Consider the following 16,371-nt stretch of genomic DNA (forward strand, 5'->3'; position numbering starts at 1 on the left):
CTCTCCTCCTCTCCTTCCCCTCTCCTCTCCTCTCCCCTCTCCCCCATCACCCTCCTCCCTCTCCTCTCCTCTCCTCCCCCACTCCTCCTCCTCTCCCCTATCCTCTCTCTCCTCTCCTCTCCTCTCCTCTCCTCTCCTCTCTCCTCTCCTCTCCTCTCCTCTCCTCTCCTCTCCTCCCCTCTCCTCCTCCTCTCCACTAGGCGGTGCTGAAGCGTATAAAGGAGGAGCAGACGAGGAAGTTGGCCATCTTGGCTGAGCAGTATGACCACTCCATCAACGACATGCTCTCAACGCAGGCTGTGAGTAAGGCAAGGACATATCAATCACAGGTTACGCCCCGCCCCCCTGTCTAAGCCACACCCTCTCCCCTGCTAACCCCTCCCTCCTCTCTCTGCTCTGCTGTGCTGAGCTCAATGGCTGGATATTAGAATGAGTCTCATTATTTATTTATAAATTTACCACCATGTCTACAAGTAGACGTGGCTCTTAAGCCATCATCAGATGACTTAAGAGCCGAAACGCGTCTGCTTCATCAGTGCGTCTGCTTGTGGACATGGTGGTAATTTATAAATAAATAGTTTGACTCCGCTCGTGAGTGCGGACTTTTCCTCTTCTTTGAGTTAGTAGCTTTTTTCGTGCATCCAAAGTTATTTATTTTACTCCAGAAGTTGAGCGCTCCCTTTGATAAACTTGGATATTAGAATGGACACCAAGCTTCCATTCTATTGGTTAAAACTAATTTGAAGCATTGTCAACTGTCGGTTCATGTGCGGCTCTGATATTGAGTGAGCACTTCTGATTGGCTTTGAGGAACACAAGGGTGCGTCAATCATAGACTAAACCACGCCCCTTTTATGCATCACCAGCCTATCCCTGATTAAGCCCCGTCTCTCCCTGTGTCATCTACCTTAAGCCACACCCCCAGCGTGCCCTGCTAACCCCTCCCCCTTCTCTGTGCTCTGCTGTGTTCAGTCCAATGACTGAATATTAGAACGGACACCACAACTCTACTGTAGTCCGTTAGAAGGGTCTTGAAGCATTTTCAACCATGGGTTTGCAATCAGAACACATAAGATTTCCCGTATTGATGGACTATCCAATCAGAAACGCCCACTCTTATCATGTCCCGCCTTGATACCAAGTGAGTGTTTCTGATTGGCCAGTCCTCTGTTCTGGTAGCAGTTTTTGCCATTGAAAATGCCTGGTGTCTATTCTAATATCCAGCCATTGACTCTGCTGTGCTGAGCTGTAGTAGTAGTAACACATGCCTCTCAACTGGTGTATGCTTCTCCACCATAGGGGGTTGGCTGCATGGCGTGTGCGTGCATTCCTCACTGTGCGCGCATGTGCGAGAGGCATATGCATTGCGCAGCCATCAGTCAAGATATCTCTGGTGGGACATATTCCTGCTGCTAAGAAGGCATGGATGTAGTCAGTAGTGTTGCTAAGAGTAATTAGCAGTCAGTAGTGTTGCTAAGAGTAATTAGCAGTCAGTAGTGTTGCTAAGAGTAATTAGCATTGCTGTAGCCTGCAGTGTTGCTAAGAGTAATTAGCAGTCAGTGCTGTTGCTAATAGTAGTTAGCATGGCTCTAATCAGTTTGTAGTGTTGCTAAAAGTAGTTAGCCGCCACTAGTGTTGCTAAGAGTAGTTAGCATTGTTGTAGTCGGCAGTGTTGCTAAGAGTACCGGTAGTTAGCATACATTATTATAGCTGTAGCTCACATGGAACAGTCCATCAGTGTTTGGACATTTGAAGAGGTTTTGGTGGCCTAAGACCTAAGTATGACAAGCCAAAACTTTTAGTGTCAACATTAGAAATTCATATGAGGACATGTCTTGTGATGCCAACTTGTTTATGTCCAGACACTGAATTACTGCTCTATGATTATTGGGATTTAGTAGAATAGTAATGGAGCTGTGGTTACTAACACACACACAGACACACACGCACACACACACAGCTATGAACATGTGTGCGCACACACGCACCAACATCAAATCTCGCAAGGACACACACCCCTATACAGCTTTGGCTACAAACGCAGATTAGCGAAACGCCTATGACAACACACACACACACACACACACACACACACACACACACACACACAGACGTTCACCCCTAGAGCGCTGCCTGCCTGCATTCTCCCCTATTCGCCTCCACTGCCCCCGACATTGCCCCTCCCTCTGCCTCATAGAGTAGTAGCTCCACCCCCATGCCCTTGGACCCTCCCATGATGACCTTTGACCCCTTGCCTCCTCAGCTGCGATTGGACGAGACCCAAGAAGCGGAGTACCAGGTGCTGCGCATGCAGCTGCAGCAGGAGCTTGAGCTCCTCAACGCGTACCAGAGCAAGATCAAGATCCACACGGACACCCAGCACGAGAGGGAGCTCAAGGACCTGGAGCAGAGGGTCTCCATACGCAGAGCACTGCTCGAACAGAGGGTAAGATATGGATACTGTGTGTGTGTGTGTGTGTGTGTGTGTGTGTGTGTGTGTGTGTGTGTGTGTGTGTGTGTGAAGTGAAAGACCTTGTCCAGAGTGTCCATAAGCCACGTCCTGCTGATGTAGAATGTTTTAGTGTGTGTATTTTAGAGTAGGAGTGTGTTATGAATAAGTGTGAGAGTGTCTTTCAAAGGACAATGTGAATAATATAAAAAGCTAAAATACATATCCAGCACAAAAAGTCTAAGTTCTTGTGTCCTATGCAATGTCATACCCCTCGTACTAAAAGTTTAAATTCTTTTGTCCTATGCAGCGTCATTCTCCTTGGAATAAAATTCTCTTTCTCTTTCTGTCTTTTTTTTTTTCTTTTCTTCCTTCCACTCTACCTCTCTTCATCACCCTCTCTTTCTCTCTTCCCATTTCTCTCTTCCCATCTCTCTCTCTCTCTCTCTCTCTCTCTCTCTCTCTCTCTCTCTCTCTCTCTCTCTCTCTCTCTCTCTCTCTCTCTCTCTCTCTTCCGCCATCTCTCTCCTCCCTCCCTCTCTCTCCTCCCCCTCTACCTCCCCCTCCCTCCCTCTCCCCCATCCCCTCTCTCTCTCTCTTACCATTTATCTCTTCCTCCATCTCTCTCACTCTCTCTCTCTCTTCTCCTCTCTCTCATCCCCTCTTCCCATCTCTCTCTCTCTCCTCCCCCCTCCCCCCATCTCTCTCTCTCCTCCCCCCTCCCCCCATCTCTCTCTCTCTCTTCCTCTTCCTCATCCCCTCTACCCATCTCTCTCTCTCTCATCCCCTCTTCCCATCTCCCTCTCCTCCTTCTCCATCTCCTCCCTCTCTACTGCCCCCTCACTCTCTTCCCATCTCTCCCTCTCCCCCTATCTCTCTCCCCTCTCTCTCTCATCCCCTCTTCCCATCTCCCTCTCTCCTCCCTCTCTACTGCCCCCTCCCTCCCTCACTCTCTTCCCATCTCTCCCTCTCCCCCTATCTGTCTCCCCGTCTCCCTCTCTCTCCTCCCCATCCCCCCCCCCTCCCTCTCCAGATTGAGGAGGAGATGCTCTCGCTGCAGAATGAGCGTTCGGAGCGCATCCGCTCTCTGCTGGAGCGCCAGGCGAGTGAGATCGAGGCCTTCGACTCGGAGAGCCTCCGCCTGGGCTTCAGCAGCCTGGCCCTCACCGCCATCCCCTCCGAGGCCTACCCCAAGCCGGGGGGCTACCCCCACCAGCCCGACGCAGGCTACCCCAAGCAGGGCTACCCGTCTGGGGGAGGAGGCCAGACGCCGCGCCCCTCTGGCCACTGGAGCCACGGAGGAGGCGGTGGAGTTGGGATGGTGCAGCCGCCGTTACCGCACTCCCGCCGCGGGCCCAGCCGAGCAGAGTCCACTTCCTCCGCCGCCTCGTTGTCGTCGGTGACGGGTCACGACCGGGTGCGGGGCCCCGTGATGAGCGAGGTGTTGAGCCTGGGCCCCCCTCCTCAGCACATCCCCTCGTCCTCCTCCCGCTCCTCCTCTTCCTCGTCCTCCTCGTCCTCCTCCCATCACCACCACCACCGCCACCAGCTCCCGCAGCACTACCACCACCAGAGCACGCCGCAGCTGTACCGCGAGCGAGACCGAGACCGGGAGCGCGGCGACCGCGGAGACAGGGGAGACCGCGGCGATCGAGGAGACCGCGGCGATCGGGGAGACCGTGGAGGCGTAGGAGGAGGCGGCGACTGGCCCATGTCCGGGCCGCATCACCTCTCCTCCTCCTCGCACCACCACCACCCGTCCTCCTCCGCCTTCCCCCACCACCTGCCCTCCCGCTCCTCCTCCCAGTCCCTGGCCATGCTCCCACCACCTCCCCCTGCGCCTCCCTCCTCTCATGCCCAACAGCAGGGCTCCTCCGGCGGGTATATGGGAGGCTCGTCTGGAGGGTACGGTGGCGGGGGTGTAGGTGGGGGTGGAGGCGGGGGCGGCCTGGTGGTGCGCGGTCCGAGCCTAATGGCGTTGCGCAACAGCCCCCAGCCCCTGCGGCGGACGGCGTCGGGGGGCGGGGCTGCGGGGAGCGGGGCAGACGGCGTGCTCAGCAGGAGCACCAGCGTCACCTCACACATCTCGAATGGCTCACACCTGTCTTACTCTTAGACACACACACACGCACACACCTGTCTTACTCTTAGACACACACACACACACACACGCACACACCTGTCTTACTCTTAGACACACACACACACACACACGCACACACCTGTCTTACTCTTAGACACACACACACACACACGCACACACCTGTCTTACTCTTAGACACACACACGCACACACCTGTCTTACTCTTAGACACACACACACACACACGCACACACCTGTCTTACTCTTAGACACACACACACACACACACACACACACACACACACACACACGCACACACCTGTCTTACTCTTAGACACACACACACACACACACCGGTCTTACTCTTAGACACGCACACACATACACACACACACACACACAAACCTCTCTCTTACTCTTAAACACACACACACCTCCTACTACTAAATACACACACACACAGATATATACATGCCTGTCTTACGCCTAAACACACACACACACACACACACAAGCACACCTAAACACACACACACACATATACACACACAAGCACACACAGATACAGACATTCTCACATATATACACATGCCTCTTATTCTTAAACACACACACATAGATGCACACACCTCTCATACTCCTAAATACACACACCTCTCTGTCCTACTCCTCAACATGCACACCGGAGGGTAGAGTGTGTGTGTGTGAGAGAGGGGAGAGAGGGTGTGTATGAGAGGGAAGAGGGTGTGTGTGAGAGGGTCACCTCACCCCAGAGTTTCTGGATGTATGAGGGGAATTGGGAGGCTCATACTCCAGAGTGATGAGGCCTATGAGTGCGTGTGCATGTGCGTGTGCATGCCTGTGTGTGTGTGTGTGTGCGTGCGTGCGTGCGTGCGTTTTGGGAGGGGTGGTGGTAGGGCACTATGCTCCACTACACTACTTGTAAAGTGTGCGTGCGTGCGTGCATGCATAGGGAGTGCGTGCGTGTATAGGGAGTGCGTCCCCTACTCCTTAATCACCAGTGTGTGTGTATTGTATGTATTGTGTGGTGGGGGGGGGGGGGGGGGGGGGTGCTCTCCTGACTGTAAGCCACTGGAGAGTGTGTGTGTGTGGGTGGGGGGTGGGTTTGGGAAAGAGAATGTGAGTTTGTGGGACATATAGAGAATGTGTGTGTGAATATGGGGTGGGGGGAGGTGGGGGGATATATACATTACAGGAGGTTTGTCGAAGTCTTCTGTAGTTATAACTATGTAGAGATTTACAAGATTAAAAAAAAAAAACGTGAAAACAAGGCAAAGCCAAGAGATGCGAGACAAGACGAGAGAGAAAGAGCACATTTTTATCCCTATTATTATTATTATTATTGTTTTATGTCATTGTTTTATAACATTTTTTGCCAATGTAGTTTTTTTGTTTTGTTTTGTTTTTTTGTATCATTTTTTGTATCGGTGTTCTAGAGAAAGAGATGTAAAAAAAGAAGAAAATACAGAAAATGAGACAGACATGTGAATCTGATTATTGTTAAAAAGTGCAACACGTACGGCTGCTGTTTGGACACCCGTCCAGCAGGAGGCACCATCTTGGAACCCCCTCATCATCATCATCAAGCCTCTCATGCAGTCTTACACACAGGGGGCCCGCTTGGCCTGGCCGCCATTTTGTTTTTGCTGTCGATGGACTAATCCCCTAAACTGAACTGAACTAAACTGGTCTTAAAGGGGCTTCCACTGTCTTGTCATCTGTATAACCAACCAACCCCTCCCTAGTTCGCTAGCCTGACAGGGGGTGCCATTGCTAGTGTCAACTTAGTCCTAAAGCGTAGATGTAGGGTATTTCCCTTGCTAGGATGAGTAACGTCCATTTTTTTTACGCGTTTCACCAAGGAGTATCCCAATTGTTAATTACACGTAGAACTAGTTATTGGATACTCCTTGGTGAAATCCACGAAAAAAAATGGGTGTTACTCGTCCTAGCAAGGCTGGAACACTTCTCTTTGAGAAATACCCATAGAGTACTAGATGTGGTGTGGACTACCCCTGTCCTCTAGTCCTGGGCAGGTGATGGGGGAAATGGATTCAATAGTTACAATCTAGAGCCACACATTCCAAAAAATGACCTTTTGTTTTACCTGTTCAACTCAAGCAGGTAAACATTCAACCAGCCAATCAATCACCTGGTAGAATTGGACAGGTAAAACCTAGTTGTTTGGAATGCTATGTGGCACTGGATTGTATCTAAGGAATCCATTTTGCCCATCGCTGGTCCTGGGGGGCCGGGGCCGGGGGGGTTGCCATGGTGCCAGCGCAGGTTCATGTAGTCCTATATGGGGATGTTGAAGCCACTCTAGTCTTCACACCATCGCCAATCAAACACACTGAATGTTGACCAAGTAACTGACTTGAGCTCACAACACACACGCACACGCACACACCCCCACACACGCGCACACACACACACACACCCTGAGTTCACCTCATCAGGCGCGTGCGTGCGTGTGTGTGTGTGTGTTTTCAACATGGCTCTCTCCTGGTTTTGTGTGTGTGTGTATGTGAGTGTGTGTGTGATACAGCTGTGTACAGTTCCTCAACAGCTCAGGAGGGAGCCTTAGCCATGATTGCATGCATTGTATGGTGTGTGCGTGCGTGTGCCTGCGTAAGCATTTCTACACATCTGTAAGCCAATCACCTTGATGGGCTGATGCCTGCTCCTCGGGCTCGTCCGTCCGTCCGTCTGCGTGCGTGCGTGTGAGTGAGCATGCGTTTGAGTGTATGTATGTATGTATAGAGCCCCAGTCTTCACTCACCGCATCTCTTGTTGTAAATATGAATGGAGATCCGTATTAAAGGATGCTGTCTCTCTTTTGTACTAGGTACCTGTCCTGCAGACTGCGTAGTCCTTTTTGATAACATGTAAAATAAGACTCCAGATGAATGCCGGGTATGTGTCATGGCCAGGAGGATGGGGAGGGGGGGGTTGGGCGGTGCGTTTCCAGTGGGGATGGGGGGAGGGGGGTCCCCCGACAGCCTCTTTTGGGGACACTCACTGGAACCCCTGCAAACCACTTGTTGTCCTGGAAACACTAAGACAAACAAACACATGGTTCATCTATTAGCTTAAAACCACTAACCGACAGTGATGACTTAAATAACACCGGAAAATGGACCATGGTGACTTAAACAACACTGGAAAAAGGACAGTGATGACTTAAAAGAACTCCGGAAAAGAACAAACTCTGAGCTTTGTTGTTGAGTGGCCAGGTCTGGTGTTAGCTGGTCTCAATGGTTATTAATAAGCTCTTTATTCATATTGGTAATGAGTAGTGTGAGTGTGTATGTGAGTGTGAGTGAATGAATGGTGTTACAAACAATCTAGTTACACTATTTTTTTTTTTTTTTTTGTACACATCCTCTTGAGACTGTAAAAGACAAGCATCAGCCATCACAAAACAAAACAATACAATACAAATCACCCAGTGCGGAGCTGGGCATCCCAGGATGCAACAGGAGCCAAATGACCCACAATGCATCTGGCCCTGGTTCTGACTTGACTTGACAGCGCCGTGCTCCCAAACGGACTCTCGGGCCACCAGACCTGAACCAAACCCGGCTGGTATCGGCGCTGCTGCTGCTGGGTCGTGTTAAATGTACAATCTGGACTGGGCAGCGGTGTGCGTTTTTTTGGGACTCAAAATAAACAAACGGACTACGGTAACTATCTATCTAAGCCTCCTCGCGGACGTCGAGGGTCACATTTGCCATGAGAGGAGACGTGAGGGTGACTGGTCACTTCACACACACATGGAACACAACGAAGTGGAGGGGATCACACTGCCCCGTGTTCACCTGACTGTGTGTGTGTGTGTGTGTGTGTGTGCGTGCGCGTGCGGTGTTCAACAGGGGCCTATACTACAAAGCTGGTTCAGGAGTAAACCAGGTGAAGATAAGAGGTAAATCATCTAATAGACTCCAGGCTCTTCTATATTAGATGATTTACCTCTTAACCTGGTTTACTCCTGAACCAGTTTCTTAGTATAACCCTCTGATTGTGTGTGCGTGCATGAGTGAGAGAGAATGAGAATGGTGCCATGGCTGATATGAGATATATTGGAGCCTGCTGCGCTCATGTGCCAGATTATAAGTAGGGGGCCAATTATGTTCGACACTCAACTGTCTCGCTCTCTCTCTTGTGTGTATGTGTGCGTGTGAGTGAGTGTGTGTGTGCCACAATACGCAGCTGTAAAAACCAGCCTGGAACAGAAAAACAAGTCCTTCAGGGTTGTGTGTGTGTGTGTGTGTGCGTGCATGCGTGGGGGAAAGAGTGTTTTCAGTGGGGTTTGAAATGGATTTGTTCTCCACAATCACTCACACATACACAAAAAGATATTTGGGGTGATGTGATGGTGAGTGGGTGTGTTCACATGAAAGGACATAAGGTGCCATTGCAAAAGAGAAAATACTGAATCAAAACAGAACAGTGTGTGTGTCCTCACACGTAACTACACACACTCAGACACACAACACGCAGAATAGACCATGCAGGGGGGAGAGGAGAGAAACACTAAAGACAACATGAGAAAAGAAAGAAAGAGAAGACTTGGCTTGGTGGCGGAGAGGAATGGAAGCAGCTGTGTGTAACATAACCCATATGCTTGGAATCCGACAGGAGCGTGCATGCTCAACTCCTGACGTGATTTGACGGTTGGATGGATGGGGGGAGGGAGAGCGTGTGCGAGGGCCAATGAGGTTGTGCCATTTGACTTGACCAGTGGGCTCTCTGGATGTGTATATATATAGGAGTGTGTGTGTGGGAACCACAGATGGCATCACAATCCACACACACTTCAGCACTGGGACTGCAGCACACACACACACACACACACATCTGTCCATTTGGCCCCCGGGCATGGGGTGCAGAGAAGCCCCTGGACTGATGTGGTGTAAGGAGGCCCTCCACAGAGTTGAAGGACTTAAAAGAGACACTGGGATTGCTCCACCACAGCGACCCCTGGCGCCTGGAGTGGGAGTGCAGCCCACGGCTGTCAGGCAGAGAGTGCACTGGTGGGGAATGACTGACTTGACGGCTGTGCAGAAGCCCAAGCGCTGGGGAAGACATTTTCAGTAATTACATTTAAAAACAAAAAGGAACAAAAAAACTTATTAAATACTTAAAATCAAGCATATTGTGGCTTGACTGAATGGGGGAAGGGTCTTTCAAACGTGTTGGACAAAAAAATAAAAAAGCAAAGTAATTTAAAAGATAATAAATTGTTATTAACATGAATTGTCTCCTTGTCTTTATTCTTATTCTGTTTGAACTAGCAGCAGCTACAACATTACACACTAAACTGAGAGCCTTTTAATGGAATGAAACCTACAGGACAAGATAGGCTACAGCTGGATTGCAGTATCAATTATTATTTTGCAATAGATAGCCTATCCAAAATTGCCCAATTCAGTGCGTAATACTGCAGTATTGGTACAGGTTTTGTATGATGCAGCTCAACAAAGTTGTTTTCATGAAGGCACACTGCGCTCTGCAATCCTACATAACAGTGTGGCTGGCTGCCCTGCTGAGCCTCAGGCAGCATATTTGATACACCCTGGCCTGCCTGGCTCTCTGCGAGTGCGTCGGTATAAAAATAGATGATATGTGTCATTCAGCCGCTGCGCCATTTGGATAGGCCGGCTGCCGTGCCGCGGCGTCTAATCACGGTAGCTAGAGCGGCTATCTATCAAACTGGCCGATAGAGTGACATCATCATCGTCCGTGTCCCCTGTGAGGTGCGAGCTGCCTGCCCTGCCTGCTGCGTCTGTCGCGCGCTCCCCTTTAAGACGCGCCGTTCTGGAGTTGTTTATTCTAGCCTCCGCGCTCGAGCTAAAAAGCGGGGGAGGCGCGCAGAGCTGTGATGTAAGCAGGGGAGAGAACGCCTTTTATTTCACCGCCGACTCGACTGGCAGAATGCTGTAGTTCCTTTTCTGTCGGCCCAAATCCTCGGTCGGGAGGAGGGAGCTGGCAGCAGGGAGTTTGCGCTCCATTCACATTCACACGGACGGAAATGAGCAGAGGAGGGGGGAGAAGGACCCACCGCGGTATCATCCCCTTTAACAACAACTGGGACATAGCGGAGAGAGAAAAGGAGAGGAGGGGGAGAAGAAAGAGGAATTAAAAAAGAAAAGGAAGAAAGAGACAGGGAGGGAGGGAGGGAGAGCGAGAGAGAGCGCGATAAAAAAAGAAAGATGACATCCCCTGAATTGAGGCGCCGAGGTGGAGAGGCGGGCTGCAGCCGCGCTCTGGCGCTCCTAGCCGGGGTCAGGGCTTGAATCCAACAACGAGGCTTCGACAACAAGCCCCATTGGCCTGTTGGGGGAAGCGAGAAAAAAACAGATTTATGAATCGAAACATTAACTGCTACTCGTTCTAATGCGTGTGTTAGAAAACGTTACTTTTTAAAAAAGATGCCTGAAATACTACATTCAATCATAATGCTCAGTGTTAGCATCATGCATGATTATGTTTTGGTTAAAAAAAAAACATTATTGATTTCGTGTGCTGATATGTTGAATTTTCAAAGTCATGCATATTAAAAGTAATGCGTTATTTTGACAGTCGAACCCCAGTCTGGCAATGCGTAAAAGTTAGAAACCAAACTAAAAGAATACTCCAGTAGATTGCAGATATTGCTATATGCATAATCGGTACGCGTTTTTATGAATGGTTATGAAATAATAACTTGGCATAGTGTGGCTACTATACAGAACAAGTCTGGACAGTATCGCCACGGGTGCTCTTGTTCTGCGTAATTTCTCCAATGTATGATCCCCGTAGCGGTAGTTCAGTTTGCGTAATGCCCCCGGCGCTGCCACAGCGCAATTATTAGGCAGCAATATACATACTTAGCTCTCCTGGATAGATAGGGTACATCCCGCTGCTGAACTGCCGAGCAAAATGGATGCTGCGTGGAGCACTTTTCTCTTCCAGGTAAGAGGCAATTGGAGCAGCGAGGCAAGGCGAGCATGCAGCCTACTGTACAGTAGTGCGTGTTGTGTTGTGTGGCTAGTTGTTCTCACAGTAGGTCAAGCGGTCAGCAGTGTACCATGTCGCCACGCAGCCCAGCTGGTCTGGTGTGGCAATTTAGTGCAGCCGCTTAAATGAGATGAGGCATCCCCCCAAAGTGCAGTGAATTGTATTGTGAGTGAGAGACTGCGAGAGGGAGTGAAGTGAGAAAGGGTTGTATTTGTTTTTTTTTTTCTTCCTCTTTTTTTTCTTTTGCCCCCACAGACCACACCCACCCAAACCCAAGTGGAGGGCTCTCTCCAATCGGAGCTGATGTCTGTCCACACGACCTCGTCCGAAACCCCGCCCCCGGATCACATGGCCCCGCCCCCGTCCACGGTGGACACAGCAGCCCTGAATGAGGACCCAGTTCCAGGTAAGGGGGGGGCGGGGGGTGAATGAATGGGAGCCACTGGGAGAGGAGAGGAGAGAAGATGGGATGGGAGGGGGAGAGGAGAGTGGGAGACACTTGGAAAGGAGGGGGCGTAGAGAGCGAGAGAAAGAGAGATGCTGGAGAGGGAGGGGTTGAAACAGAGGGAAAGACTTGGAAAAGGAGGGGGAGAAGACAGAGGGATACACTGAGAGGGAGGGAGAGGAGGAGACACGTGGAAAAGGAGAGCGAGAAACAGACACACATGGAGAGGGAGGGGGAGAAGAGAGGGAGGGGGAGAGGAAAGAGGCAGATGGAGGAGAAAAGAGGGAGGGCAAGAAAAGTGAGGGAGGGGGGCGAAGAAAAGGAGGGGGGCGGGAGAAAAGACGGAGGGAAAGAAACAGAGAGACGTGGAGGGAGGGCAAAAGAAACAGGGAGGGGGAGAGGAGAGGGAGGTGGAGAAACAGAGAGACACATGGAGAGGGAGGGAGAGAGGATAGGGAGGGGGAGAAGAGAGGGAGGGGGGAAGAGAGGGGTATTGTGTGTGAATGAGTGCCTGGAGAGCAGTGGAGAGGAGAGGAGAGCAGCCTGCTGAATGGTTCTCATCCTGTTAGCTGCACAGTAGCTCTGAGCAGGTAAATGCTGATGGCAACCCGTTTCCTCTAAAATAGTCACAGTACACATGAACATATTGAACATCTGTATATACTATGGGGACATAGCAACCTGTTCCCTCTAAAATAGTCACAGTGTACAACATATTAACATATACTGTGTATACAGGTTAATGCTCATGGCAACCGGTTCCCTCTAAAGTAGTTACATTATACATGAACATATTACTGTATACAAACTGTATACTATAGGGGCATAGCAAGCTGTTCCCTCTAAAATAGTCACAGTATACAACATATTAACATATACCGTGTATACAGGGGCATAGCACCCGATAATGGGCCCTATGGAGTCAACTCCAACATAAGATATTTATGACTCCCTGTATTTCCGAATGAAATAATTCGGAATTAAAATCATTCTCCGTCGACTTTGTATGAAGCACTTTCACGTAATTCTGAATGAACGTCTGGGGATTAGAACGCGTTTTGATTGGACAGAGGATGCAGGCACTGGGCCTGGGTCTGTGTTGTTGCCTCTTGCGTCATTGCATAGCAACGAGCAGGTGTGGAACGAATGGAATTATTTTTCAAGTGGAATTAACATATACAGTATTTAATAGACGAGGGTATCATTCCGAATAAGTTAAATCCCAAGTTGTGAAATGTTTACAGGATGTTTTCAAAGAGGAATTGAATTTTAATCGGAATTAGATGTCCCATATAAACAAGACCACAGTCTTAACAAGTAGGCCAATACGTAATAAAAAGGTTAATTAACATCTGAAACATTTAAATGTTTCATGTATAAAGTAGATAAGTATAGAAATACTCCTACTGATGTACGTAACTGCAACACCAATGCATGATCTTCCATAGCGTAGGCCAGTAAGAGTTATCAGTTATACCAGTTATTGCACTGTATCTAATAAGGTAGATACTTCTACTTCTATGCCTCTGCATGAAGCCACATGGCTATGTTTATGTAGCCAGGCCGTGCCCTCCTAGTGACGCAACAGCTTCAGCGTTGCTACCAGTCAGGTCAATAGTCAATGCAAGTACTTTCTGAGTTCCCGCAAATACGGGAACTCCTCCCACTTTGTTGGGAAGCAATCAATCATTAGCAAACCAAGGGAGGCCATTTGGGAAATGCCGTTTGGGAAATGTTAATTGTTATGCTCTTGGTCAGACCAAGTCTCGAAGAGATTTGAAAGTCGATGATTATCAGGCTAATGTTTAAGGGGAACTAGAAACATCCCATTCCTAACCCATAGGGTTCAATATTATATCGGTCCAGCTTTTGCAGCTATTACAGCGTAGACTCTTGGGAAGGCTGTCCACAGTGTTGAAGAGTGTGTTTATTGGAATTTTTGACCATTCTTTCGAGGGTGTATTGGTGAGGTCACATACTAATGTTGGTCGAGACGGCCTGGCTCTCAGTCCCTGCTCTAATGCATCCCAAAGGTGTTCTACTGGGTTCATGTCAGGACTTTGTGCGGGCCTGTCAAATTCATCCATACCAGACCTTCCATCACTTATCATGGGTAAGCGGTTAGGGCGTCAGACTTGTAGCCCAAAGGTTGCTGGTTCGACTCCCGACCCGCCAGGTCGGTGGGGGGAGTAATCAACCAGAGCTCTCCCCCATCCTCCTCCATGACTGAGGTACCCTGAGCATGGTACCGTCCCGCCGCACTGCTCCCTAGGGGCACCATTGAGGGATGCCCGCTTGCACGGGTGAAGCATAGATGCAATTTCATTGTGTGCAGTGTTCACTGAGTGCTGTGTCACAATGACAATGGGAGTTGGAGTTTCCCAATGGGCCTTCACTTTTACTTTCACACATGGGCATGACGTGGAATGCTTAAATGCAATAGGCTTTCATGCTCAGACAGGTTGGTGTTGGAAAATCTGCATAAAATGGTCAATGATAAGTGTAACGGAGGCTAACTAGCAGAGTTGGCGTGGAACATTGGTAAACCTGGAGGTGTTTTTCACTTGCTATGGGACAGTGCAAGGCCGTCCCTGGGACGGTTTGAGCTATGGCTCAGAGTGGGCTGATAAGCTATCCAGTGCCCACCCCTCCCCTTACTCTTCAACGCGTCCTCTGCTTCTTTCTTGTGATATTTAGGACCCAACTTGCAACTTTGAGTTTATGAATTTAGGATCATGAGTATCAACTTTTTTCATTCAAGCCATATTTTATTCACACATAAAATCACAAAAAAACGTTATATCTGGACGAAAATAAATCAATAATAATAATAATAATAATAAAAAGACTTTCCGGAGAGACAATGCTATTAGTATGCTCGCGGCTTATGCACACACACACACACACAGAGCTGTTGTATACACACAGAGAAACACGAGGGAAAGAGATAGAGGTCTGTGTGTGTGTGAGAGAGAGAGAGAGAGAGAGAGAGAGAGAGAGAGAGAGAGGGGTGTGTGTGTGTGTGTGTGTGTGTGTGTGTGTGTGTGTGTGTGTGTGTGTGTGTGTGTGTGTGTGTGTGTGGGGATGCTTCAGGTGCCTTTCAGCAATGGGTGGGTAGGGAGAGGTAAGGGTGGGATTCGAACCTGCAACCCTCTGACAGGCCAACACCCTACCCAGTAGGCCACTGCCACTTACTGTATAGAGTGGCCACAGCAGCATATTAGGCCATGGTTGCCCAGGTGACAGCAGAGGTCTAAAGTTCTACATGGCTGCATGTGTGTGTGTCAATGATACAGTAAGTAATGTAGACCTCCTTGGTGTGTGTGTATGAATGAAGATTCTAAAGGTGACAATTTGGCGGTCAATAGCTGAGTAATATGTGCAGCCGCCTTATTTTTACAGTCTATAAGTTGTCAGATGATATTGACACACAAATGGCACAACCCTGCTCTTCATGTCAAAGCTGAGATCACTTTTCTAGGCCAAATTGTTCAGTCAAAAAATGGACATATTCAGGCCTATGCACTGAGCTGTTCACACATTTTTTTTCGTCAGTGAATGGGGTCACATCACAGGGATTTTAAAACTGCTCTCTCTGAAACATTTTTACGAGTTGGCTTATGATCTTCACACAGTTTGTATTCAGAGCCAATACCTCTCTGACAATGCCTTTACCTAGTTGATACCTAGTTAAAAACCCTAGGATAGGGTAGGCCAGCAAAAAATACTCCACCCTGAGCCCTTTTCAAGCTATTCAATTTGGGACTCGAACCGTGTCTCTATCTCGAACGCTGCAACGATTCAAAGCCGGCGTACTAATGAATGGCGATTCCCATAGGCCGAGGTGAATGGAAAAATGTTGAATAATAATAAACTGTTGATGAACAATTTGTATGCTTTCCCGCAAGCATACTAAATAAACTGTTGGAGAACAATTAGTATGCTTGCTGGCGGCAAGCAGAGGCCTTTGGCAAGCATACTAAATAATACTATAGGACTATTTCATACATGGTAGACACAATCATCTGCTGTTATGAGGACATCTCTGTTATCTGGGAACTGTCCATTTGTTACCAGCTGACAGGAATGAAAACCGTTCTTATCATCTGCATTTGCCAGAAATGCCTGCCAATCTGGTAACAAATGAACAGTTCCCAGATTTGGACTACACTACCAAAGATGCAGTTGCCAAATATGTATTCCAACTAGAGGTGAAGTGCAGCTGTTCTAGTACTTGTACAAATAGACCTGCCAGATCTCTGTGCAAGTGCAACAGGCAGAGTTAAAGTGCACACGTTTGTGCAAGTGCACACGCAATTTCTAAGACTGACCACTGACTGTTTTTGCATAGTTATTGTAGTGAGTGGAGTA

The 16,371-nt window shown here is 48.9% G+C and overlaps 2 protein-coding genes across 5 annotated transcripts in view; both read left to right on the forward strand.

Moving 5' to 3' along the window:
• The window catches only part of taok2b (TAO kinase 2b), a 51,235-nt gene extending 45,667 nt beyond the window's left edge, over window positions 1-5,568 (forward strand). Inside the window, exons 19-21 of one of the 3 annotated variants that reach the window (XM_063188750.1) lie at window positions 201-308; window positions 2,264-2,446; window positions 3,483-5,567. In XM_063188750.1, coding sequence (XP_063044820.1) covers window positions 201-308; window positions 2,264-2,446; window positions 3,483-4,565 — 1,374 coding nt within the window. In that variant the 3' untranslated portion in view covers window positions 4,566-5,567. Of the gene's footprint in view, window positions 1-200; window positions 309-2,263; window positions 2,447-3,482 lie in introns of all 3 variants that reach the window. The other 2 variants (XM_063188754.1, XM_063188762.1) reach the window with 2 other exon arrangements.
• A 4,629-nt stretch (window positions 5,569-10,197) lies between these two features.
• The window catches only part of mazb (MYC-associated zinc finger protein b (purine-binding transcription factor)), a 21,879-nt gene continuing 15,705 nt past the window's right edge, over window positions 10,198-16,371 (forward strand). For both annotated transcript variants that reach the window (XM_063188777.1, XM_063188787.1), the window contains exons 1-2: window positions 10,198-11,510; window positions 11,811-11,961. In XM_063188777.1, coding sequence (XP_063044847.1) covers window positions 11,478-11,510; window positions 11,811-11,961 — 184 coding nt within the window. In that variant the 5' untranslated portion in view covers window positions 10,198-11,477. The remainder of the gene's footprint in view (window positions 11,511-11,810; window positions 11,962-16,371) is intronic.

The sequence above is a fragment of the Engraulis encrasicolus genome, chromosome 2, assembly GCF_034702125.1.
Source record: "Engraulis encrasicolus isolate BLACKSEA-1 chromosome 2, IST_EnEncr_1.0, whole genome shotgun sequence".
NCBI classification, from domain to species: Eukaryota; Metazoa; Chordata; class Actinopteri; order Clupeiformes; family Engraulidae; genus Engraulis; species Engraulis encrasicolus.